General features: G+C 41.7%; 1 protein-coding gene across 8 annotated transcripts; it reads left to right on the top strand.

Annotated features, from left to right (window-relative positions):
* On the top strand, nt 1-27384 carry LOC118101878 (ninjurin-2). Of its 8 annotated transcripts, none has more exons than XM_035147921.1 (5): nt 1-295; nt 22848-22978; nt 23182-23261; nt 23536-23697; nt 26166-26304. In XM_035147921.1, the coding sequence occupies exons 1-4, from the start codon at nt 200-202 to the stop codon at nt 23688-23690; spliced, it is 462 nt and encodes a 153-aa protein (XP_035003812.1). In that variant the 5' UTR covers nt 1-199; the 3' UTR covers nt 23691-23697; nt 26166-26304. The 8 variants fall into 8 exon arrangements, with proteins under 8 accessions (XP_035003812.1, XP_035003814.1, XP_035003813.1 ...); XM_035147923.1 differs by lacking the exon at nt 26166-26304 and adding an exon at nt 25382-25517; XM_035147922.1 differs by lacking the exon at nt 26166-26304 and adding an exon at nt 24025-24164.
* Nucleotides 27385-27568: the final 184 nt, after the last annotated feature.

The following is a 27568-nucleotide window of genomic DNA, read 5'->3' as shown; positions in this document are numbered from 1 at the left end:
GGCCAAGATGGGGGGTGAATGAGTCGTTTGTTTGTCTGTCCCGCTGTCCTCTCCGGCCTTCGCCTGGCGCTCGGTGCCTGGCATCCAGTGTAATTTCCTCTTCATAACGACCACTGCCATCCGCGCCATTAGCATTTTTACTGCAGCACGGGCAACACTTGGTGCGCGAGTGTGTGTGAGTGTCGCTTCGGGTCTTATTATGCAGGGAATGGGGAAGACAGAGAGAGGGGAGCAGGGCCGAGACATCGACCTGACATCGCTGAGATCCACCATGCCGGCTGGCGGCCCGCTGCAGGTTAGTGCACCCAGAAAAGACTGTGTGAGAAAAAGAGGGGAGGCAAAGTCGGGAAAAGGCCGTAAACGACAAAAGATACAAAGAAAGAAAAACAATAGTGAAATTGTTCTGTGCTGCATCTCCTACTCTTCCCTCTTCCTCTCTGTGTCCCCCTCTTCCTCTGTCCCTTCACTCTTTCATCCCCTTTTTTGGGTTGATCTGTGAATTGCAGCCCCTGTCTTAGCTTTGCCACAGAGCCGTGGTATGTCCTGCCTACGTGCGAGCTGAGGATCAGAGGGTTGGTGCGTGGCTCTCGGGGTTAGGGCAGAGCGTCTGGACTCTATTCCGAGACCCAGAAATGATCACGACATCCATCAAATATCAATTAGTGCCTGGGTGTGAAGGCTAATAAAGACAATTTAGCCGGGGGTCAACAGAGCAGGTTCTCACTAATGCCAAGAAGAGAGGTCAAGGAGGGCTGAGAACGTGGTGTGTTGTTTCTCAGAAGACGCCTTTATGGACACTTTTTCTTTTCTTTAATCTTTCGTCGGAGTAAAAAAAAGTTTTGTTATCATTGTTATTTTTCATTTCAGTTTGTTTTGAGTTTGGTTTGGCATCGTTCAAGACAGTTTGGCACCTGTTTCTTTATCCAACTAATCTTCTGAGTCATCATTCACACACACGCACACACACACACACACACACACACACACACACACACACACACACATAGAGAGCTTGTCTTGTGTAATAGCACTTTGTTCACTTGAGACTGTGCAGCTAAATATACCAGTAACTGATAGCCCCGCTGGTTGATTGGCAGGGACAACAAATAACAAGGACTGTGTGTGTGTGTGCGTGTGTGCGTGTGTGTGTGTGTGTGCGTGTGTGTGTGTGTGTGTGTGTGTGTGATGTGTGTGTGTGTGTGTGTGTGTGTGTGTGTGTGTGTGTGTGTGTGTGTGTGTGTGTGTGTGTGTGTGTGTGTGTGTGTGTACTCGTCTTTGTTACCTCTTTAGGATCTTTTCCAACACATATCTGGACCAGTATAGTTCTCATTGGAGCCAAAGCCCTCGTAATCATGAAGCTAAAGATCATATGTGATTTTCTAGTTAAGGTTAGGGTTAGGGGTGAGATGTGAACTGTGGTTAGGTTAAGTTTAGGGTTGGGCAAGAAATGGTCATGGTCATGGTTGTGGCAAAGATAAAAAGTGAAAGAAGTGGAATCAAATGAGTTCAGATTGATGCTGACATCATGTTTCTGTTTCCGGAGGGGCTGCATGTGAAAATGCAAATGTCTGAGTCAGCTGCTCTGGATATTTTCTGGAACTTTTCGGGCCAGCCCCCTAGTAAAAATGTCCGGCTGTGGGAATGTTGGTGACGCTTCTAACACATGAATGCAAAACAAAAGAAATGAGATTTTGGTGATAAGGGCCCACGCTGGTGTCATAACATGTGATTTTCACAGCAGAATTTATACGTCATGTCCTGCCTCCTGCTCTACCCATGACGCCATCCCTCGCTTAAATGCTCTGGACATTTTCCTGTTGCCGTTGACTGCTGTGTTCTTCATATGGAAAAGACAAAGTCTGGAGAATGTCTCTACCCAATTGTCTGGACATTTTCCAGAGTTAAAAGTGTCTCCTTCTGCCTGCTCATTAGATCAGAGGAGGTCAGCTCTCGGTGTGGTTGTGAATTTTTATGCAGAGTTGCTCGGTAGAAATCTAAAGCAGGACGCCAGTTTTAGTGGATGGTTATGAATTCATGTGGCAAAGAAAATATAGTTGTTTACCTTTCTGCTGACCACCTCCAAATATACCAGTCATGAACGCTTGCTCTGTTCTTTTGTTAACACACAAGCGCACATTTTCATGAGTCACGTTGGATACAGTGCAGAATATAAATGTCTCAAGAATTTGTGTTAACACCAGTCGAGTGCAAACTGTGATCCCTGCGACCACAGTCAGTTCGTACGGCGGCTGCAGCAGCGGCCTGGTGTGTGTTTTCACAGCGAGAATTACACTGACTAACATAACTAACATGACTGCGAGCGTGTGGCGATAGGGGATTGCCACGTGTGCAGGCCGCACACCCTCAAGGACAGATGACCTGCATTCGGCCACTGACCTCGGCGCTAATGATCACATTGTGCATCCGAGACCAAGCCGCAACTATTTGTTTCGGCCCCAGTCGCCTAATCACATGTTGACAGATGAGTGGGGGGAAATATGTGACCCTCAGAAGAGCAGAAATGAGAAATGTATGCATGCGTGTGTGTCTGTGTGTGTGCGTGTGTTTAAGAAAATACTCTCTCATATCCCGTCTGTCTACATTATGCATCTCATATGTCTTTACCATTTTCTGGTAACAGCTGTACTTACAGCTCAGATGCAGCAGGTGCAGTGTGTTACAGTAAGAGACAGTGACAACTTAATTCAAATTCAAATAACTTTATTTAACATACAACAGCCAGCAGTGGTAAACACAGCCTACAACTGTAAAAGTAATAAATAATCAATAAATAGTATTGAAATGAATAGATCGGCCGTTTATGAGTCTGATGGATTTATAGGCACAAAGCTTTAATTAAGATTAAATTTAAAAGATTTATGAGCCATATATTCTGCTTTAGTATTTCAGGCATGTAACTACTTCCATGTGGTTTTCCTTACAATCTTAAAAAAACGTATCGAACAATAATCAATTGTCATTAACAGCCACTATCGATTTGGCTCATTCATATATTTTTATTGAACGACTTCCTGTTCTTAAAAAATACTGAAGACGGTGTTTTTTGATCTTGGCGGCCTTTCATTTGCTTCAACGTGGTTTTACAAATGGTTCTTCGCTCAGTTTCTTCGGCCCAGACTGATGAAAAAACATATTTGACATTGCTCCATGACCTTTATACTTTTCCGTTTTCATAAGATTTGCTTTTAAACATTACTTTGACCGGATGACATGTTTCAAAAGTCTTTTATACTTCACTTTTGAATAAACTTCGCTTAAATACGATGGATTTTCTTATGCTCTTGTGTTGACAGGACTTTTTTGTGCAGCAGAATCTTAGTATGAATTTGTGTGTTCACGTTATTTACCAGTTTATGTCCTATTGGGATCGTAACTGGCTTTATATAACTTTTTGTCGGATGAAACAGTAACACAGGACTTTTGAATACTGTCTGGTGCTTCAGGAGACATGTTACGCTCAACACTGCGTCAAATCGATTGGACAGGGAGCCATGTAATTTGCTGCATTTGGATTTATGAGGTTTTCACTCAGCGTCTGTGCGGCGCTGCCATGATGAATCTATTTCTATGGTGTGAAGTCTTTACACCTTGAAGTCCCCCTCTATGTATAGAGCACAGCGACGGGGCGTGGAGCGCTGACACAGAATTAGAAGGAATGACACAGCCTCTCCCTGCACGGCCGTCATGTTTTAAAAAACAGAGAATAAACACATCAGACTATAAACTTACAATAATCAATAATATGAGATATATATGCAGGAAGTGATGGTGGTTATTTTTTCCTGAATATTACCAAATACCATAAAAAGACCTAAACTAACTAAATGCATGAGTCTTTCAATACTTTCCAACTTTCCCTGGCTCTCTCTGTCAAAGCCATTCATTCCCACTGAAAAGTAGTTAGATTTATTCTCAACATTTAGACTCAATATGCAATACATTTCTTCTTTATTCCCAGGATGCAAATTTTATTTCTTGAGGTTTGTCCGAACACAGATATGTTGTTGTGTCCCAGAACTAACCAGGCTGTGTTTCTATTGCAGTCAAACAGAACACAACGTGAATTTGGCCTCATGACTCTGGGAATTCACAAAAATGATGATGCTTCTGTTTGAATGAAAAATATCTGTCACATTGCACAAATAACCAGAAAGAGAGAATCTTATTTCTTCTCTTCTCAGAGGATGCAAGGTTTATTTTTAGGTTTATTTTTTATGGTCTGAGAGGATTGTTGCTCGGTCATCTGAGACTGATACTTGACTTTAGGATCTCCATAATGTGCCCAACAGAAACATACCATTCAGGTCGTACTGGCAGGTCAGCGAAATGAAAGTTGAGACGATCGCAGCAAAATAACAAGAAGCATGACAGCTACATTTCACAGACGTGCAAAGTCGCTTCTTGCGTGTGAACAAGCCTGAACTGGCCATTGAGTGCTTACGGCAGATGCCAGGAAGTCAGGGCAGGTCACTCACTCCGATACATCAACAATAACAATAGCAATGCTCATATCAAAATAATACTGTGGGTCAATATGTGTCGTAGCTATGGCAACAGCTATGTTTGTATTCTCAGGTGTTGTTCCTCCTGCATCAAGGTGCTTAATAGTATATTCTTTCTTTAATCCATGTGTTTGAATGTCCCTCTGTGGCCACCGTCCCTCTCGACTTCTCGACTCCTTCCCACTTCTCTCACCTCCCAGAATACATTTACTGCCTCTCTTGGACATTACATGTTTAAATGTGCGTGTGTGTGTGTGTGTGTAACCCCGTCCTGGCCCCTACATGGCAAATGCCACATTCTGAGTGTGAGTGTGAAGTACGAGAAAGTGTGTGTGTGTGTGTGTGTGTGTGTGTGTGTGTGTGTGTGTGTGTGTGTGTGTGTGTGTGTGTGTGTGTGTGTGTGTGTGTGTGTGTGTGTGTGTGTGTGTGTGTGTGTGCGATTCCGGGAACATTCATCCGAGACCCAACTGAGTCTCATCTTTAAATGTCTTGTTGTTGCGTAATAGTAATAGCAACGTAAAATCTGCTTAGTATATTCACTGTGTCGTACATGTGTTTTTTACGCTCTGTCACAGAAACATATGCATAATCGTAAATCAGAATAATAATATATGTTATTCTACTCAACAAAGTGAACTGTGTCGGCCTTTGGTGCGATGACAGATTGATGCGTGAACACATCAGAATGTGAATGGAGCAATCGGATGCCAAAGTCCCTACGAAGCATCTCGGGTTCATTCACATTCACATTCGCGTTTGCAGCAACATCCTGCACACACTCACACAGCAGGAAGGTTTCTCAGCGGGGAGAATGAGGCAAGGGCTTCCTTTTGGCGGTGACTCAGGAGGTTAAGGCGGGTCGTCCACTAACCAGAATGTCTGTGGTTCGATCCCCGGCTCCTCCAGTCTGCATTCGGAAGTTTAAAGTGCTGGATACTGAACCCCGGAGTCCCCGTGCACGACTGGTGTGTGATAGAAAAAGTGCTGCACATAGAAGTGCTGTGGAGTAAATGTGCCACAAGCCTGCTCCTCCATCCTTCAGTTCCAGGTGTGAGCAGCCTGTGTGAGATCATGTCCACACTCACACTTACATACTTAGCTGACACATTGAAAGACGTTTTTCTCATTTACATTTTGAGGGTAGAAAACATGATTTTATATATATATTATATAACATGTTCCTGTTATTTGGAACGTATCTGAGCTGGACAATCTTGTTTTTCGTTCTTCATACATTTACATTATTAATCCCAATATATAGAGAAAAAGATAATATTTTCATTTGTTATATTTCATTTTCTTTTATTATATTATACATTTGTGCAGACTTTACTGATTTTAAATTAGATATGTTTTGCCTTCTCTCCCTCTCGTTTTGCTTCAGGCCTTCTCCAGTTGTCTTTCTTCTCTTTCTCCCTCACACATTCTTCTCCATCCTCTTTTCTCTCTTTATCCTCATCTTCCTCTGCTCAGGGGGTGATGTGTGTTTTTTTTCCAGGAGGGGAAATGACTCTGAGTCTGAATCTGAAACAGCTTTACACTACTCAGGCCTTAATCACTGCCAAAGAGACAAGATGAGTGATACCAGACAAAACACTTTACCACATATAAAACATGAGATTGTCACACACACAGTTATACAGAACAGTCTGTGTGTGTGTGTGTGTGTGTGTGCCTCTTTCTCTCTTCACAAACCCACAATTATGTTGTCAGAGTGAAAAACAACAGACACAGATATAGTGTTCTCATCACAGACACACAAGTCTGCTGTTAAAATCATTACTGACGCTATTTTCAACTGGTGAAAGACTTTTGTGTGTTTCATGAAGACAATGTTTTTTACATTAAATCGATCATCTGTAAAATCCTCAGCTAATTACTGCACACAACGTCCTGAAAGTATCCAGAGAAGCTCTGTGAGAGCGCAAATCACAGAGTCAGTCGCATCTGACGTTCTCTGGAACTTTTCCCGCCAGCAACCTGGAAAAATGTCTGGAAAATGTCCAAGTGACCCCATGTGGGAATACAGCAGGAAAATATCTGGAGAAGAGGGAGTGAGCGGGCGTGTTGATGACGTTCCTAACACACCACAGATGCAAAACTCCAAATATCTCAGAATGGAAATGAGGAGCCGTACATGTAGAAGACACAAAGGAAGACTTCAACTTGGACAGACAACGAGTTTCAAGAGATTTTCCCGATAAGGGCCGATGTGCTGAGAACAAAAACATGTGATTCCTGCAGCGACATTTATGCATCATGTCCCGCCTCCTCTACGCTCGACGCAGGCGCCACCCTTCACCTGAATGCTCTGGCCATGTTCCTGTTGTTGGGAATGTGTCTGAGCCAAACAATCTCATGTTTCGCTCTTCATACATGAGGAGTTCATGTCTGAAAACGGCTCAAGACTGTTGCTGTGACCCACTTTCTTCCACATCCACTTGTTCCAGCTGTATTTGCCAAGAAAGAACAGGAAACCCCCGTTTCCAGTGCCGAGGCATGGGACACCATAACTCACACACACACACACCCCCCAGACTTATAAATCCATTTTCACTGCATGTCAATCTTTTTAGGCTTTTCACTGACTTTCTATGTAGCTCTGTTTACACACCCTTGACTCATTATAAAAAAACAAACCCTGTAACTGTTTAAGGGCCTGTCAAAGAATTCACCAGGATTTATTTCTTTTCAGAGAATGGTGCGGTGCTTATTAACTGCACGTTTAATACAGACACTTTTAACTGCGGCGGTGTTAAAGTGTAACTCGTGGACGGGGCCATGTGCTGAGCTTGGACGGCGGCCAAACTCACACAGAGACGCAGTCACACATGTGGCACAGGCATAAAAATAGACATAAACATGTACAATGTCATAAGCCCTCACGAGCCCCTCGGGGCGGTGCGTGGTGCTGCTGTGCGGTTCTGTGTGTGAGTTAAGCGATGTGACACTGACCCTCTAAACTTGCCCCCCCTCCTGGGAGATAAATATGAATTAATGTGTTTCCCACATTTTTGTGCTATTCCTTTAAGAGAGGCGTTAATTCACGGAATGAGACGGAATCGAACCTGTTGTTTTATGTTTTAAAAAAGGTGTCGCTGTGCTGCAGGCTGAGGGCCAGTGGGGAGCATGTGAATGAACTCATGAGTGTGTACATGAGTGTGTTTACGTTAATTGAAGGGGGATCTACAGGTAAACACAGACCTCTCTCTCTCTCTATCTATCTCTACCTTCCTTCCCTGCAGCGTCAGTGTTGGCTCATCCAATCAGAAACACAAGCAGGCCGAAGCTGTGCAGCTGATGTTGTGTACGGTTTGTGGAAAAGGCTGCATACATGTAGACATGTGTGTGGATTGTGTGTAGTAATGTAAACACATAGAACGTATATAAATATAAACATGACCTGCCTCAAAGTGAAGCCAAAGCATCTCGATCGCCCCCTGGTGGCTGGCTGCAGTATGGGTCATAAACCCTGCCTCCTCTAGGTTAGCGGATGGGAAAAACTAAAAAGTACACGTCAAATATATTTTTCTCAAATATGGTTTCAGTTATTTTTTAATAGTTCTTATCCCACTGATGTATGTTCAAGAGCTAATTTTTTAAGTAAGTATCCACTTTAAAATGTAGCAGGTTCTTTCTTCGGTCATGACTCAACCCTTTCTTTAGAAAATCCATGGAAATGGGTGGTGTAGTTTTTGAGTAATCCTGCTGACAGACAATAAATGAATGAGCAAACAATGAAAACACACCGTCCTTTGCAAAGGTAATTAGGTAATTTTACCATTTGTAGTCCTCTGATTGGATGATCTATCCAGCATCTATGTACATATACGAAACAGTCACGCGCCCTTAATGATGCTTGTTCACACAAATGTGTTAAGAATGTCAAATAAGCAACAGTATAAGTTTTTAATGCTTGTTATTCAGACACATTTAGACGCAACGGTACCACTTGGAGCTTTCTGTACAAGCCCACAACCGTTACACTTAGATAGTGTGTTGGAATGAGGTGGCTGTGTGAGGTCATGTGTGATTATAAGTGTGTTCAAAAGGAAAAAGAAAAGCGATGGCGTGGGTGGTTGTGAGTGTGGGAGGTGGGTGAGGTTCTGTCTTACCTCATCCAGTCTCCGTAGCTGATGTCCACTGGTGCCTGTGGCGCTCATGGGACTATTGTTGATTTCCACAGGGTGAGGTCATGCCCAACGTGAAACAATGACCCTCTGTTATTAATCGTCCTCTGTGTAAGACCATGAGGCCTCCAGGTCTTAAAGGAAAACATTCAATTTCACTCAGTGTTCGGAGAAAGTGAGAATCGCTGCATTTTACAGATCATCAACCGTGTTGTTCTGCTGTTTAATTGTTTTACCAAAGTATTACAAGTTTTTATTGAGACACGAGAGGGAATGCCGGCCTCTGAGGGAAAATTGGGATCCCAGTAAAAACATATGGGCTATGAAATTGCGAAAAAAGAAAGTGTCTACACTTTAATTGGCAGTTACTTGCAGCACGCTCAAAAACTATATAACGCAGGCAGTTACTTTGGCTGTGTACTTTAACAAGTATGTAACTGTATGATGTATTTACCGCCGTACAGACCAGTATTTGCAAACAGAGAAACAGGAGCAGTTCATTGTCAAGATACTTTATTACGGACTTCAGTGTTGTTTAATAGATAAGCACTACTTTTTTTTTCTACTTGTGCAAAACACTGTAAATGTTCTGACTTGTGGTTTGCAGTGGATACGTGTGTGTACGTGGTGTTACTGCAGTACTGGATGGACGGATTGGATGCAAATTGATATATTGCATTATCAGCTTTGCAATGGGACAACATGTAACTCTGGACATTCATTGTTTATCTTTTTGTCTATATGATGGTTATTATTTTCTGTAAATGCACTTACACAAATGAAAGGGAATTGATTTAGAGGACGTGTATTTTGCACTGGGTTCGTCTCAGTGGAAAACTTCCGTCATGACGATTAAACTGCTCAATTTGCAGCAGTGACGGCAGATCAGAGGAGAAGCGCTGATTTCAGATCACTCCCACATTACCACAGTAATAAAAACTCTGTGGTAACCAGGGAACCCGATTGTGGTTTTCCTCTGTTTTCTTCTGTTTTCTTCTGTTTTCTTCTGTTTCTTTTGGAACACACATGCAGTTGTAAAAAAAATCTGCAGAGCAACTTAAACACGTTTAAATATGTGAAATGACCCTGGTGTCACTGCTCCAGTCGTTCAGTTATTACACAACAGATTATTATCATGACATCATTACTCTGCTAAATCAACATCCCATGTGTGTACATGCTGTTGACTGCTGAACTGCAGGAGTTACCCAGTGTTTACTTTGTGTGCTTAAAATGAGGTGAGATAATAAACCGTCATGTTATAAAGTGTGTGTGTGTGTGTGTGTGTGTGTGTGTGTGTGTGTGTGTGTGTGTGTGTGTGTGTGTGTGTGTGTGTGATGTGTGTGTGTGCGTGTGTGTGTCCATGCACGTTTGTCAGTTTTGCATATAGTTTGCAGAAATGTGCATGTGTTTGTACATGGATACCTGACAAGAATTACACAACCTCTCCATATCTCTCTCTCATACAAGCACACACACGTCTGTAGACACATGACAGTAGAGTGAAGTGTAAGTTCAGTTGTATGTACAGTACACACACACACACACACAGAGGGGAAGATGGTGACCCTGCTGTGTGGTTGGTCATGTCAGACTGGTTGAGCAGGGATCCCGTGAACGAGTAGATATCCAGTTGTCACCATCACCATGTGCACTAATCCAATGTGTGTGTTCACTGGATCCCCGGGTTTGAGCGTAGTGAATGAGATCAAACTAACTAAAACACTTTAAAAGCCTACAAATAGAAAAACCTGCTAAGAGTTGAATCTTTTGCACAGGCGCATGTAAAATATTTCTGGCACTAGAGTTTTAACAAAGAGTGTGGGTCAGCTACTTTAAACATCCGATTGTATTTATGTCCAATGCCAAAATAACAAATTGCGTTTGAAAATTTCAAAATGTTGGTGTTCACTACTATAAAAGCAGACAAGGTGGGTTGATATTGCGTTTCTGCCACTTGATGGGACATAGGGCGAGAATATCGTGACTTTGAGGAATATAAAGGGATTACATTTTTTTTATCGTTCATTCCTGCCTGGTTATAGGCTCAAGTTTGTAATGCTGTCTTCCCGTCAGATGAGGCTGAGATTGTTTAAAGTCTGAGTAATTTCCTCTCAGTCATAGACCTTAAACGTGTGTCACCGGCTGTGTGGTGCTCAGGACTGGATATAAAAAATTTAAATGTGTCCCAATAAAAAGTGGAAAGCGTAAAAAAGAAACAACACATTTTACAGGGAAATGATGTCTCACTGTAAACAGACAAACAGACAGTATTCATCACTTCGCTTTACATGTCTTTTATTTGTGACACAGTTTGGACAAGAAACCGCCGCATTTGTGGAACTCAGGAAGTGGGAATGCCCACATACACAGGAACACAGAGAAAGGAAGTGTGTGTGTGTGTGTGTGTGTGTGTGTGTGTGTGTGTGTGTGTGTGTGTGTGTGTTGTGGAGGGCGAGGAAGGCCGAGTCATAAAACCCAGGAAGTTGCTGGAAGGAATGTCCTGCGATGTCACACATGGCCGCGGCCTGAGAGCTGGTACCCCTCAGGGAGGTTTAAACTCCAAACAGCTTGTCGTCGGTAAAAATGTCACCAGAGACAAGAGCGACTCGACTCTCTTTCTTTCCACCACACCTCCACACAGCAACATGTACTGTACAGCTATTTACAGTTGAGCCGGCAATGTGTACAGCACACACACTTCCTGCAGTATCGCCCCCCCCCCCCTCCTCCCCAGACTGCCCGTGTGTTGTTTGTTTTGGATACAGACGTGCAATCGTAAATGTAAGTTAAGATCTCTTATTGTTGCAAAGTGCAATTTCTGTTTGAGGAGTTATAATTACGACAAACCACAAACACTGTTAGGACTGGTTTTGTAATCACAGGCTTTGGTGACTCAGAGGATTGAAAATACCTCACAAGCTTGTGGCTGTTTCTGATGCTTTAATGATTTTTGTTCACATACTGGCTCTAGAGCACGGACTGCACGTCTGCATACAGAAAGACATGGCGGGTTTTGAGGAGAATCATTTATTCCCTGATACTTGTAATCTGTATCTGACTTGTAAAATGATTATATATTCAACTTTTTAACCTTCTACATACAATTTGTAATGTTCTTTTTTATTATCATAGCTCTGATCATTTTTTTTTCAATTTTAATTATTTTATATTTCAATCTATGTTGTTTTTGCCATTTTCTCATCTGTGACAACCCCACCCCCCCTTCTGCCCTAATATTGTCTATGTTGTGTGATCTTCAAATTTCTTTTAATTGTTCCCTATTGTTTTCCCTCTATTATAAATGTTTAACCCGTAAAGCACCTAGCTAGTTGACACAATGAATTATGCTAATATACCAGATGTAGAAAACATAACTTAAAACTAAATGATATCTACGCACTTTTTTCAAAGCAGTTTCGTAGATTTTGTTTAAAGTAAGATCACCTTATTTCAGATTTTGCAGTGCGCTGAATGTTACGTTTGCTTTGTCTGTTGCAAAGTTGCACAACAACAACTTTTAACCTCACCGTCATGTTCATGGTCATAATAGCATCCCTGCTTATGGTCATTGTGGTGGAATGCAGCCCTGCAGCAATTGCAGGTAAAACTATTGGTAAACCCTTTTACCAGAACTGCAGGTTCTAAAAAAGAATTTTTATTTTGCAAAATGTTAAACTATCTCTTGGTCTGAACATGGTTTCATGGAGCGTTTCTCTCTGAAATGAGCTGGTGCAGCAGCAGCTGGGAGGCAGAATGTGTAGAGGTAACATTCCTTCAGGGGGACGAGTCGGACACCAGCTCCCACAGGAGGAGACTTCCAGACCCCTGAAGGGCCCTCGAGCCCCGCGCTGTTGACCTGTGACCTCCTGAGAGACGATGAGGCCGTGATGAAAACACTGTGACGCTGCACCATTGCTTATCATCGGGAAAAAAATAATGGGTATTTTTGGTGCTCCAGTTCGCAGAATACATGTACGTCCATTTTATGACAGGTTACACACCACCAAGAAAACCAGGAATTCCAGCTATTGCTGCCATCTTCATCCTCACAAGGACTGATGTAACATCCTCACAGGATGTTACATCAGTCAGTCCCTACTTTCCAAACACGTCCTCCCCGTAATAAAACCTTCACGCAAACATTCAACAATGACTTGTATATTTTTACAGCTCCACAAATCATGCTAGAGGCCATTGTGTGGTTGTTTGTCATCTGCTGATTGCAGGACGTGTGGTCTCTCTCTCTCTCTCTCTCTCTCTCTCTCTCTCTCTCTCTCCTGAGATCCTGGTTAAGTTATGCTGTCCACAATGAATGGAAGTAAATGCAAAGGATAGTTGCGCAAACCTGTGTGTATGTGTGTGTCTGTGTGTGTGAACTCTCTATGTATGGGAATTTTTATTTAGAAAAGGTTTAAAGCAGATGTTGTGTGTGGAAAGTGTAGTAACTAACTGCACATATTTTCGTAGGGAACCTATTACATTTGCACCCAGCGATGAAATTTAAGCATAATGAATTGCATCAGTGCAAAGTCATACAGTGAAGCCGTAAGAGGCCAATCTTCTGTCATTAGTGAGAACCCTATAGGACGTCTCCTCTGCCTGAGCTGTACATTCAAGAGATTTCAATTTGATATGGAGCCCTGAAGTGACTCCAGCCTGCTCATACTCATCATTCCTGCCTGTCATCGCCAAACCTAAACCAAGTCATCACAGCAGAGAAAGCAGCTCAGAAACAGTAAGAACACTTCTGTTTCTGTTTGTGATGTTGCCATGACACATCGAATATAACTGGCATGCGACGCACCCCCCCCACCCCTCCCCCCACCTACCTGGCAACACGCAGATTAAGACAAACACACACACATGCACACATCTGGTACTTTACGGGTTGTAGCATTCCAGATGATGCTATATTAGCAAGGCTCTTAGGTAACACATTCTTGTAGCATGGCTGACGTCATAGGAGAACCAAGTGTTTATGGACACACACACACACACACACACACACACACACACACACACACACACACACACCTGCACCTGTAGTCCTTGTTGAGGTCGGCCTTGTGCATTTATGCAAGATCTATTGCTCACTGAAGATGCAGCCGGTACTTTGGATTAGCGATGTAGATAACAGGTATTGATACAGATAATAGGGGCTGTGGCTCAAGTGGAGACCAGTTTGTTTGCTGATCCCTGCCGCATTCTATAGCATTAAATAACTAATCAAAACCAAACTTACCAGAACAATCCGCATTTGTGTGATATAAGAACTACCTAAAATGACAGAAACCATCTATAAAAACAAATTATGGTACATGTCCCATCCACCAACATGGAGGAGGCAGGGTTCATGACCTATGCTGCAGCCACCCACCAGGGGGCGATTAAGATGCTTTGGCTTCACTTTGGGAGAGCGGTCATGCCAGTAATATGAGCAGCTGAAAGGAGAAGATGTAGAAACTGTTTGCTAAAGTCATAACAAACCAGAATTATACTTGAAATACTTGAGAATAAAAACACGAATAACAGTAGTTTTCCAAAATAACAATAGTTTTTTAAAATGTTATCAGTGTTGCAGTACAGGGAGGATTTTATGGTGGTAAAGTCCTGTCAGTTGGAGACGGGACCCTCCGTACATACAGGATGTCCCTGCAGGGCTGGAGGGGCCGGCTGACTGAGTCACTGATATGAGGAACGCTGTGGCACCATGTGCTCGTGATCAGGAATGGAAAGAGTCGACTGATATTAGATAACTGCTTCTCTCTCTCTCTCTCTCTCTCTCTCTCTCTCTGTTCCCTGGATAACAGATGGAAGTGCCCATGCAGAGAAATGCACGCTCCTGTGGTGGAGTGTAAGCAGTTGGATTACAGAGCCGTGGGAGTCCGCCCACTACACACACACACATGCTGTGAAATACCTTCACCGTGTGTCCGCATGTGTCACGTTAAATCACAGCTCAAGGTTTTCATCTTTATTTTCTGGCCGTGTGGGTTTTCACACTGCGGCACCGTGTGTGGCCGAGCGTCTCACCACTCGGGGGTGGGAGGTCAAGGGTCAAAGGTCGTCGTGGTTGTGTGGGTGGTTGATTTCCCCTGTGTTCTATCTCCTTACACACACACACACACACACACACACACACACACACACACACACACACACACACACACACACACACGCACGTTTGTACTTCTATTTCTTTTTTCATAACTTCAATTTTATCAAAGTTAGATAAAATGCTTTTAAAATTCAAGTGCTAGAATCTAGAGAGTCCAGGAAGCTGACAGCTTATAAGAACTATTCTGGAATCTGGTTTTTAGTTTTAGTAATACAAGACAAAGGCGAACACAGACATAGACAGGAAAAAGGTTAAAAATGAATGAATAGATAAAGTCAATCACGACTTTCTTGGAGGATGATGGATTGACCGCGGTACACTATGGGAGGTGATCAGTGTTCCTGGGACCAGGGTTAGAGAGCGTACCGAGGGAAGGACGGTGCACCTCCTGCATCCTTTCAAAGGAAATGGGCTCAGTTACCTTATCCTAACTTAAACCTAATCTTAATCTTCACCGTGACCCTAAAACAAAGTCCTAACCCTCAAACAGGCCATTGAAGGTCTGACAGATTCTGAGGAACAGTCACTTCCCCCAAATGTCTACTCTTTATCAGAGAACAAGAGAATCCAGGGTCAAAGTTGATGAAGTTGTGCAGGGTCCATTATCCAGATCCAGTGCTGCGAGAAAAATCTAGAATCCTCTACTGAAGAAGCAGCGATACATTAATGTTAATATAACCGATTACAAGTAAAAGCCCTTCAGGCAAGAAAGTATTATTATCATTAAAATATACAAAGTTTATGTAGCAGAATGGTCTTTGACAAATATATATTACTTTAAACATATCCTGCATTAAAACATTAGAAGTAATGTTGTGGTTGCTTGACATTTGAGTGTCTCTCAACCAGACCTTTTAAGAGTGGAGGCCCTGACAACATGTCCTCTAATATGTCCTCACTAAAACGTCAGCTGGGTCTCATGAAGCGTGCACACACACTAATGATTCTGTGCACATCCCATCCATCCTGCTGAGTAACAGCTCGTCCCCTGCAGGTCAACACTTTGATCATCACAGGGAGGAAGGAGAGGAGAGAACCATCAGATACACAGTTAAACAAAAACTGAAAATGCTAATGAATTTTATTATGTAGTTTAGTTTAAATCATAGTGTCGATATCATGCAAATCATTGTCTAATCTGGAATTAAATGGATCTTTAGATTCTCAAGGTTTAAATGTAATAATGTCTTATGTATTTAATGTGTTTTTGTCTCTCTATCTGTTTATCGCAGCAGAGTGTTGGACTCAAGAAGTCAGAGGAAAGATTTATGCGATTGTAAACAGGGAGGAAGAGAGGAGAAGAGAGCAGGAAGTGCAGCATCAGTAAGGATGAAGCGGTTTTATCCGCTGTGTTAAAATGACATGTGCCTTCATTCAGTTGTGACCTAAGGGGACGCAGCAGGAAACAGGGTTTTTGAGGAGAGTCACCAAAATTATAGGTTTCATGATTTAGCAAATTTACTCATTAGCCTTGTATCCAAGTAGGTGTATCCAAACTTATTGTAAAGGCCGGCATCATCATTGTGTGCGTCTATACATAAAAATGCTTACACACACACACATTTTAAAGGTTGTTTTTCATGCCAGTTTTGCTAATTATAGGCCAGTCAGTAGGATGAAAGTTGGCAATGAGGTCTTTAAGTCGCAAAAGTTTTTTTCTATGTTAAAGTTCACCTAATTAGTGATTTGGCTCTTACTGAATTTGTTCTGTACGTGTGCAGAATTTACTCCTCTGTTTGTTGGTGTCTAAACATAATATGTCTATTCATGGAAATGCACACACACACACACACACACACACACACACACACACACACACACACACACACACACACACATTCATACATATACATATACATATACATATACAAACAAATCAGCTGGATCGCAGAACGTCACGTGCTGATGTGCACCCCCCCCCCCCTGCACAAACAGAAAATGTCAAGATGTGATGTGTGAAAGGACCTGATGTGTTCACCTCTGCACGTGGAAAACGTTTTCACAGTCAGGCCTGAAAATGTGTATTCTAAGCATTTATTTGGAGTCTGGCTTCAGGATGAATATAAATCCAAAATTCATCGACCTTTAGCTTTTGTTTGGAAATATCAGGCTGTTATAGCTGCTAATGTTCGACTGTGTTCACGCCATTCTTCAAAATCTTTTATTATGAATTGAAGCAGATGGATTTTAGGTCTTCTCACAGAGATCTGCAGACTCCGCTGGGATTAGAAAAGAGTTTAAAAATGTATCTAATGCGTTTAAAGCCAATCGTGGATTTCAGTTACTGAAGAGAAAAGCTTCACATGTCTGTCTCTTCTCTCTCTAAGTTTTCTCTGAGTGTTGCTCTTAGTTTTTGGCAAAAACTGAGTCGTGTTCAAAGCCAAAAATCATTCGAGTAAGCAAGTGACTGCCAAAGCTGATCTGCTGCCAGTGAGTCGGCAGGAGGGGGATCATCTTGGTCGCTGCTTCTCTTCCTCCATTGATGCTGATTCTCATCTGTTTCTCCTCATCTGCTTTTCTGCTGTCGTCTTCTCTCTCGTTCTGTGTGGAAGTTACATAAAAAGCAAACAGAGGGATGATGCCTTCAGGCAGAGGGAGACGTGGAAAAATGCAGAGGGGGAAAAAAAACAGAAAAATTGGAAAGTACTGACATAGAGATGGAGAGACGGGCAGTTAAAATAAGATACGAAAGGGAAACCAGAGCTCCACTCCTAGTTGGTCGTGTCTTCCCATTGGTTATTATAGCGGCCAATGGGAGTCCAGGGGAGGAGCACTTCCTGTGAGGTTGAGGGGGGGCCTTCCATGTGGTTTAGTGAGTGCTGGTGTGTGTGTTTGTGTGTGTGAGAGTGTTCATGCCTGCAAGTGTGTGTGTGTGGGCAGTCAGGAGTGTAAACGTGTAGTTTTGCATGGAAGGACATAGTATTTAGTGCATATATACAGGTCAGGTAGAGCGTGTGTGTGTGTGTGTGTGTGTGTGTGTGTGTGTGTGTGTGTGTGTGTGTGTGTGTGTGTGTGTGTGTGTGTGTGTGTGTGTGTTTGGTCAGTGTCTAGTTGGATAGATGACTTTGTGTGTGTACGTTATCTGATGTGGCCTTGTGCCCACAGCTTTGGATCAGTGACTTTCAGGAATGGGACTCCTGAAAGCACTCTGGATTTTCTATAGGGTGAATTTACAACATAAACATACATCTACAGAAACCAGGAGTAAAAAAGAAAAGAAAAAGAGGACACGTGAGCAGAGACGTGTAATTGACTAACTCTAGGGATGGAAATGTCACCACCTCGGTGCAGACTTACTGTAAATATCTCAGCAGTGAATAGATGAAGTGTTCTGTACATTCATGGTCCCCCGAGGATCTAGAAATGCTTTTTCTGACTTTTCATTCGGGGCCTCCGTGACATTTTTAACATCTGGGGAAATGTCTCCATAACTATTTAATGGAATGCCATGAAATGTTGTACATATATTTTCCAATAAAAAAACAAATTGTAATAACTTTGGTGATTCTTTGACTTTTCATCTCGAAGCCTATTTCAGTCGATCACCAGATACCTGTGGCTGCGGCTCAGGAGGGTCGTCCACTAACCAGAAGGTCGGTGGTTCGATGCCCGTGTGTGAATGGTGTGTGTGATAGAAAAAACGCAGCAGATAGAGGCCGTGTATAAATGAGAGTGTAAGCGGACGAAGGTGACTTGTACTGTAAAGCACTTTGAATTTACCACCTTGTGAGGTTTAGAACAATATGATTAAGATTACTTCATGTGTAAAACAATAAAAAAAAGGAAATTTATATTTGTACACATTTTTGTCTTATAGACTCGTTTCTCTTCTTCAGGAGTTTTTTTGAAGCTGTGATGTTGTGCATGTCAAAGATCCTCGTCTCAGTAGCAGATCACATTCCAACTATCAGGCTGGAGGGATTTCAAAAACAGTAGAAAAGTAATAAAACAGTGAGTAACTCCCTCCGCACGCAGGACGCAAAAGCTATAAACTCTACTAATTCATTGCAGATAATCACTCCTCCTCTTTTATTCTGTGTGGAGATTTTTAGACATTAATAGAAACAACAACTGCTAACATCTGGATGCCTTTCTTAGAGATAAGGACCAAAAACCTTTAAAATTAGATATTTACAGACTCCTGTTAAGTATCAGTGCACAGAAAGACACTGAGACATTCTGGAGACCATATGATTGGATGATATATCATATTTTAAAACACACAATACTTATATTTTGTAGCTGTCTGATTAGTTCTCAGCAGGGAAGGCAGTTTTTTCGCAGGATTAGAAAACACTCGCAGTCATCTACTCACCGTGGAGCCGGGTCGTCAATCCCGCACATGATGGAGCCTCGGCTGTAACTCACAGCTTCTGAGGGTAAATGTGTGGGACCTCCGCCGACCTCCTGCAGCCACGTGTGCACGCTGCTGCTGTAAATAAGGATGTATGACTTTTCTACCTTCCCGCTGAGACAAAGGCTAAAACTGACATTTTTTCATTTATCGACGTGTATATGTGAATACATCCAAAATAAAATGAGATTTAGTGCAGCGAAGGAACAGTCGGTGCATTTAGAGAGACATGACAGTAAGTGAACACATATGGGCCATAAAGTTGTATGTAGGCCATTCCAATGTTTTGGTTGTGGTGTGTGTGTGTGTGTCCATGGGTGTGTGTGTGTGTGTGTGTGTGTGTGTGTGTGTGTGTGTGTGTGTGTGTGTGTGTGTGTGTGTGTGTGTGTGTGTGTGTGTGTGTGTGTGTGTTTTGGCAGCATTCCCAAAGCTGATGTTGATAAAGTGTGACCACATGAGCCTCCAAAGAAGAAATGATGGAAACAGGCCAGAATGCAAACATACTTTTTTTCTCTCTCTCTCTCTCTCTCTCTCTCTCTCTCTCTCTTTGTGTCTCTATATCCAACACTGTCTCTCTTTTTTTTCATCACTTCTTCACTTCTTCATGTCTTCCTCCCTCCTTCTTCACGTTTTCCTCCCTCGCTCCTACCCAGCTCTCCCTCTCGTTCTTTCACACACACTTCAGGAAAACATTCCAGGGGCCGGGCTACATGTGTTCCCAGTGTTTTGAAAGTCTTGCAGGTTTTTTTGGAATTGCTTCATAGTTTCTTGGAGATTAACATGGTCTGGAACAAACTGTACTCTTACTGTATGGGGGAAGATATCCAGGTTTCTTGCACAGAATGATATCACATGGGGCCTCGGCTCCTTCGGTAAACATCTGGATAAACTGCAAGGTGCACAAAAGTCCCCAAAAAACGAAGCATACCTCTTGCACAAAGAGTCAGATTATTTTGGTTTTGGTTTGCGGCCTTTGCCGAGTCCAAAACCCACATTTGAAAATGTCAGCGGTGACGTCTCATTCCAGAACTCGTGGCCCAGCTATGATAAGCCACAGACCTCATACGGACGCCGTTCGGTGAGAGCTATTTGTTACCGAGCTGCACCTGCCAACTCGCTTGTCTCCCTGCGGAGGAAGGACGTGTGCCAGAGGGAAGTGGATGTAAAACACACTGGCTGCTGCTGCACAGTGGATCTGTGGTGCTGTTGGTTGGTTATCGTCATTCCGTTTGCCTCAGAGAATTTTGGAAGAAGAAACAAAGTCGATTATGATCTCAGCCTCCAAGAACGCTTTGTGCCTGTTTGACGTGTTCGCAGAGGCTGCAGTGCTTTCTTTTGTGCACTCGTAGCAACTGTTAACTAAGTGAAGTGGAAATGTTTGTGTGAAGTTTCATTGCAAAAAGAAAAGTGTTTGTCTCTACTTATAAAGGCTCCATATGTCATAGATAGATAGACAGACAGACGGATGGATAGAAGGAAGGAAGGAAGGAAGGAAGGAAGGAAGGAAGGAAGGATGGACAGACGGACGGACGGACGGATACTGTGTAGCATATATAATTACATCAATTAAATTAATTGAGTAAATTCTCAAACATAACATATAAAACTGAGAAAAATAAGTCATTCTAAAAAATATTATTCCTGCTATACTAGATGGATGTAGATCTGTTTTTTAGAGTCATGGCACATGGTAAAATGGTGCATTCAAAAGCACGGTTTTCTGGTGTATAAATATACAACTAAAGAATAATCACTTCCTAAAAACATCGGTCTTTGTTGCTTCCAAAATCCTAACAGGAAGGTCATCGGTGCTGCTTCTTATAGAACAGCTGTATCCAGAAATTGGTTCACTTGAGCATTAATTGTCCAGGTATAGAAACACATGAGAGAAACTGAGGAAGCACAAGTAGAGGCTGCATTGTTGAATAATTACTGAGCAGTACATGTACAGTAATAATGTTCACAAGGCCATAAGGTGTGTCTAATTCACACATGATGGACTTTCTATACGTCTCTGGTTAAAGACAAGAAGAGAGATTCAAACAGCTCTGACACAGGCCAGAGTAAAATGATCCTTCTGTGGACAGACGCCTGTAATCCATGGCTCAGTGTTAAGAAACATAATATGTGCATGTGCAGGACGATAATTAGATCTCTGCATTTTTTAGTTCCTGACATGTGCTGAGGGTCATACATACATGAGGTCTTATGTAATGATGCACACACCCACCCACACACACACACCCAGACATACACACACACATACACACTCTTACACACAGCCAGGCATACACACACCCAGGCATACACACACACACACACACACACACACACACACACACACACACACACACACACACACACACACACACACGCACACACAGCACCTCTTTTTGGGGAAAGCTGCAAGGAAGCATGACATTTCTGCTTTTACCTGTTATTTCCTGCTTCGCCATCAAATGATTGTTCTGCAAAAATAAAGACATTTACTTTAACACACAAAACACACTCACAAACACACACACTCAGCGGCAGAGGGTGCAACAAAGAGCAGCTCTAAAAACAACTTTCAAATGAGCTGCAGCACAAGAAACACTGGGGACTTTCTGTTTTCAGCACCCCACCTCTCTAATTTAGTCTCATCTATAATGGAAAAAAACTAAATCTGGTGAACTAATAATAAAAAACAATTTTATGAGCCAATAACAAGAGTTAGATTTATCTTTTCCTAAATCTATCTCATCATATTTAAGGAATTTAAGGATTTTCTTGGGACAGTTCATATTGTTTCATGGATTATATTTGTTTTCTGGCCATGTCCTGTAGTGGTATCCATGGTCTTTGCTGCCCTCTTCAGGTCAGTTTCATATGACTCAGCAGACATGTGGTCAACTTTCCCTCAGAGCTGCTTTCCTCTACTTCTCTGTTCCTCCCTCTTCTCCCTTAGCTTCGCCTCAGTCTATCTTTTATTTTTATATTGCGTTTAACATCTATGTGTCTCTATAGGATGATAAACAGTAGCAGTGGTTTCCTAGAGGGCAGAGCTTGATAAACTTCATATTGTTGTCCCCTTGAAAGCAAGGGATGAAGACTGGTATGTTACAGAAGTGTGGTAGGATCATTTTATTTCATCAGTTCATTATTTTGATCATGTCAGGATCAGTCAATATCAAAAGCCAAAGAATAAAACACAAATCAATCACCTTCTCATAAAGTTGAAAGAGTTTCCAGACTTTAAAACGTCTATGCTTGATTCTGCTTTCTTCCATTTCCAGTAAGTCTCATGTTGCTTATAGATGAGAATGATTTTTATCCTTTATAGAGGATATGTCACGATTGAGTGTATCAGGGAGGTTTTACAGTGTTGTTTGTGCAATGATGTGATGCTACATCTATAACTGACCCACTGGGCTCAGATCTACCGCTCAGATATTTGATAAAGGATATTTCATTGTGTATTGAGAGTGTGGAGTTGCTCGATATTGAACTTCATATTGGTATTGTGTGTAACTGCATATATGAACAAAACAAGATAACGGATCTATGACTTTAAAAGACACGATTGCAGGTGTAAATACAAAGTTATACAGTTAGACAGAAAGGAAAAGGCTTTGCATTCAGTGTTCTAATTGTGTTTTTAAAAACTTCGATAAAACACTGGGTGTTGAGGGTGGAAAGAATCATTTGAAGTCTTGAATCTGTCGCTCCATGTTTCTCAGGGCGGTTCCAACCTGAACATGAACCTGTACGCCACCAAGAAGTCGGCAGCTGAGGGCATGTTGGACATCGCTCTGTTCCTGGCCAACATCACACACATGAAGACGGTCATCGAACAGGGAGCTGGATACAGGTGTGTGTGTGTGTGTGTGTGTGTGTGTGTGTGTGTGTGTGTGTGTGTGTGTGTGTGTGTGTGTGTGTGTGTGTGTGTGTGTGTGTGTGAGTTCCCAGTTGAAATGTTCTACAGTAAAAGTAAAGCCATATTTACAGTTTTACCTCAAAACACACAAAGTTAATATCTCTCTTTGCATAATGTTTTTTCTCTTGTGTCCTCAGGTACTACGCTGCTGTTCTGACGCTCATCTCCTTCTCCCTGGCTCTTCAGATTGTGGCTGGAGTCCTGATCATCGTCATCGGTGAGCACTGCAGCATTATTCTTATTAGACATCTGTTGTTTCAGAAATCCACCCTCCATGTTTTTAACCAGTCATATTAACGAACTAAATCACTGACATGTTGATTTGCAGTGAACACACAGGCCGAGCAGGTTTAGGTGTAATATCTCCAGGCCACCACATGTTGTGCAACACGAACAAACCACCAACGAGAAGCTGATAATTGGATTTTGTGTTGTATTTTGTTTTTGTATTGTCGCTATTTTTGGTATGTGTGTGTACATGTGTGTTGCAGCCAGGAAGGACATCACTGAAGAGGCCAACCAGAAGCGTCTGAACACTCTGAACAACATGACAACCATCCTCATCTTCCTCATCTTCGTCACCAACATCTGCATCACAGTGTTTGGGATGGAGCGAACTGGCCTGTTTGCCAGGATGCATTTCTGACTCTGACGTAGGGAACGATTTTAACATGCACAGGAACGCACACACACACACACACACACACACACACACACACACACACACACACACACACACACACACACACACACACACAAACAGAGAAGTGTGACTTACTGTACTTACAGTACTAATCTGCCACAGTATATAAATATATATATATATATATTTGATTTGATTTGATTCAGTATGAGTGGAAATGGACTGGGCCAAGGGACCAATTAGTGTCTTTGTGTCTCTGTGTGTGTGTGTTTCTGTGCGAATGTGTTGTCATTGTCTGTGTGTGTAATGTGTGTATGTTTTATCTTTGTGTGTGCAGCTCGTTTTGAACTGACCCTCCTCCCCTCCTGTCAGCGGTGTTTAAACTTCCTGAACAATCTGATCACAGGCATCATCTTCCTCACCCTCATCGTCAACATCATTAAATCGGCCTTCGGCACACAGCGCAGCTGGCTGCTGGGATGGATGTTTCAGCGTTTCTTCCTATGAGACATTCACACACTGTACGTTCATAAACACACATGATTAAAGTTGCTCTGTGCACAATTTAAATCCAATTTCAGCTCTACACATTTATTGAACCAAATTATGTTTATTAGAGTTAGGTGAGTTACGTGACACACTCGTAAACATACACACAATAACAGCAACATCCAGCCTCAGAGCAAATTTGAAATGAACTCACAGTATTAACAACTATACATGATACACAAGAGAAATGACTTTCCATCTGACTCACAAAAACAAATAAACCAATATTGCAATTTCCCAAAAATCTAACTCCATTAAAATGTATATTGGCCTCTAGACATCAGCTCCATGAAAGCTCCACTTCTATTAAAGTCTCTAGAAAAAACCTTCCACTTCTCTCCCTTTGTTTTCTGTAACAATCACAAGGGTGTGACTTGTCCCTTGCACGGCCCAAAGCAAATTTGCGTCTGTTGACCTCCACTGGTGTATTTGCATTGAACTTGTGTGTAAAATTCACTCGACCAGAGTCTGCACAAGTTCACAGGATCTCCTCAGAGGGGATTATTTACTTTAAGTACAAATGAACCCGTCATTTTGTCACTGGGTCATAAGTTATGGGGGTGAGGGTCCCTCCCAATAATCAAAACCGGCCTGTGCATCACTGTCAATAATCATCACACTGAATGAGAAGAAATGACTGTTAAGAAACGTGATACAGTTGGTTTTTCTCGACTCAATTCAATTTGCAGCACGAACAAATAATAACTTTTTAACCCCCTATTTTATTTTAGCTACTTTTGCTACTAGGAAATTGGTTTTATCTCAAGTATGACATAAGAATAGTTATTATTTCTATTGATATATCAAACCATTTTTCATTGGTAAGAAATAATCCAGAGTATTTGACTGTGACATTTGACCTCAATCCTTTCAATGTTCAGCCCAGACTTCAGTCCATGAGTCAACATGTCAGTGGACAGAGGCTGGAGGGGGAGGGACTGATCAGTGTGTGAACGTGCTGCTTGCATGAGAGCATCTCTGTGTTTGTGTTGGAATGGGCTATGTGTTTGTCTGTGTGCATGTTTCAACTGTATGTATGTGTGTGGGTGCGTTTAAAACGTTTGAAATACGTTTGTGTGTGTGTGTGTGTGTGTGTGTGTGTGTGTGTGTGTGTGTGTGTGTGTGTGTGTGTGTGTGTGTCCCAGCCCGCAGGGACCTGAACGTGGTGTCCAATCAGAAACGACTCGACTACCTGAACAACGTTGCCACAGGCGTCATCTTTGTCACCACAGTGATAAACTTCTTCGTCAGCTTCTTCGGGTCCAAGAGGACGGGCTTCTTCCGCTGGCTGCTGGCTCGACTCCACTTCTGACACACACACACAAACACACACATTTGTCAAATCAAAGTTAAAATAAAGCAAAAAGTTGTTTGTGCACTTGTAATTTGTATGAAGTTGGGAGACACAAGTCACATACGTAAGAAACATCACATCTTTTATGGTTATTTATTATTCCGTCTTTGATGTGTGCTGTTCCATTTATGTTTTCATGCTTTAATCCAACTAAAATATTTTCCCTTTAACCAACTCAGCATCTATTGTAATACATATTGATGCATTGTGTTTTTAAATATTTACACTTGTCATGTCTTGAAATGGAAAGATTGAGAAAACTTGATGTAAACTTTGATGTTTTATATTATTTATTCTCAAAGGTTTTTTTGTTTTTTAAGATTCAATCTCAAACAGATACAAGGGAAGTAGATATATGAGACGTACGTTCACATTGTCCTTCAGAAAGTTGAATAAATGTAGTGATTTAACAGAAGCCTGTGATGCTTACTGTGGTTCTTGCTGAAGGTGAAATGGTGACTGCGACTAGTCAACTGCACTCATGTTGTGGGAACTTGTCTTCCTTATGTTGTAAGGTTTTAGTTAAGGTGAGGTCAAGGTCACAGTGTGTCTCTAAGTGTGTGTGTCTGCCGCAGGACGTCGGGACCTGAATAACTCTGCTCTCCAGAAGCGTCTGGACTACCTGAACAACATGACGACCATCATAGTCTTCATCACCTCAGTCCTCAACTTCTTCATCAGTACCTTCGGCATGCAGCGCACTGGATACTTCCCATGGCTCATGAGGCGCTTTCACTGACCCACACACACACATACACCTCTGCTACACACTGACATACTTACAAGAACTCATAATATACATATATGCATAGAGAGCACTTTTTGCTTTAACTCTTTGTGTTACTTAAGAATATTCTCCTCATTTTTTAACAGAACTGCCATTTCTTACATGTTTATACACGTAAAAATGATTTCATAGCCTACTCAATATAATTGTGTGTAATACACTAAAGTAGACACAACAAAACACATACATGCAACGACTATTGTTGATCTTCAGCATAAGATGGTCTGCATTTGTGAATGGAGTCAAGTTGCTGTATCTAAAATAACATAAAATAAATACAGAATAAATAATAAAGCTGTTGTATCTAAAATATTTCAAACAGCATTAGTCAGGATTAGGCAAACAAATTAGATCAAATTTGTGTTAAGTAAGATAAATTATATTGAGACTGTCTCTGTCAGTCATAGAAGTACATCATGCAATGCCTGTTTTTAACCAGAGGGTGACACTGTTGTCTAACAAGTATTCTGGTCTGTTTTTGAACGAGCCAGGAGGAAACAACAACTGGGCACAGGCATCATGGAAATTAAATTCCATTCCACCACTTTAAAAAGCCACTGTAATATTAAAATTGAACATTAGTTTCAGAACTTACATCTTTGAACCAAATTTGCAGTTGACATCACTAAACTTCCCTTTTTTACTCATCTTATCACTAATCTTGTTCATTTGTTATTTCTTTGAGTTTTCGTGTAAAATGTGAGCAGATGATATATAGATGTGTGTCTCTGTGTGTGTGTGTGTGTGCCGAACGTTGGATATGGTACTTACATAAATAATTTCATGATTATATCAGTTAATTTGAAAACCTACAACTCATGAGTCCAGAATTCACTCATCTTTTAAAGCATAGTTTTATTTTAAATGCTGAAACACCCTCCAATCATGCTTGGCCAACATATATCTGATTACAGACTTTAAAACCAAGTGTTTGCTCTGTATTATGCAACTGATATGTGTATATGTGTTACTATCCTTAATAAAACTGCATTTCTTTAAAAAAAAAACATACTTCTCTGTGTAGCCTGAGCAAGACACTTGTTTACCATGGTACTTGTTCATAAGTATAGATATTTATATATCAATAAGTATACCTTTATATCTATACCTTTATCAATATGCTTTGTAGAAGTTAAATTGAAAAGAAAATAGCAGTTCTCTCTGGATGGACGCTTCAGAAGAGAGCGCTGG

This window comes from Hippoglossus stenolepis, chromosome 22, assembly GCF_022539355.2.
Source record: "Hippoglossus stenolepis isolate QCI-W04-F060 chromosome 22, HSTE1.2, whole genome shotgun sequence".
NCBI lineage: Eukaryota > Metazoa > Chordata > Actinopteri > Pleuronectiformes > Pleuronectidae > Hippoglossus > Hippoglossus stenolepis.
The sequence above is the reverse complement of the archived record's forward strand: the minus strand, read 5'-3'. Positions and strand labels throughout refer to the sequence as shown.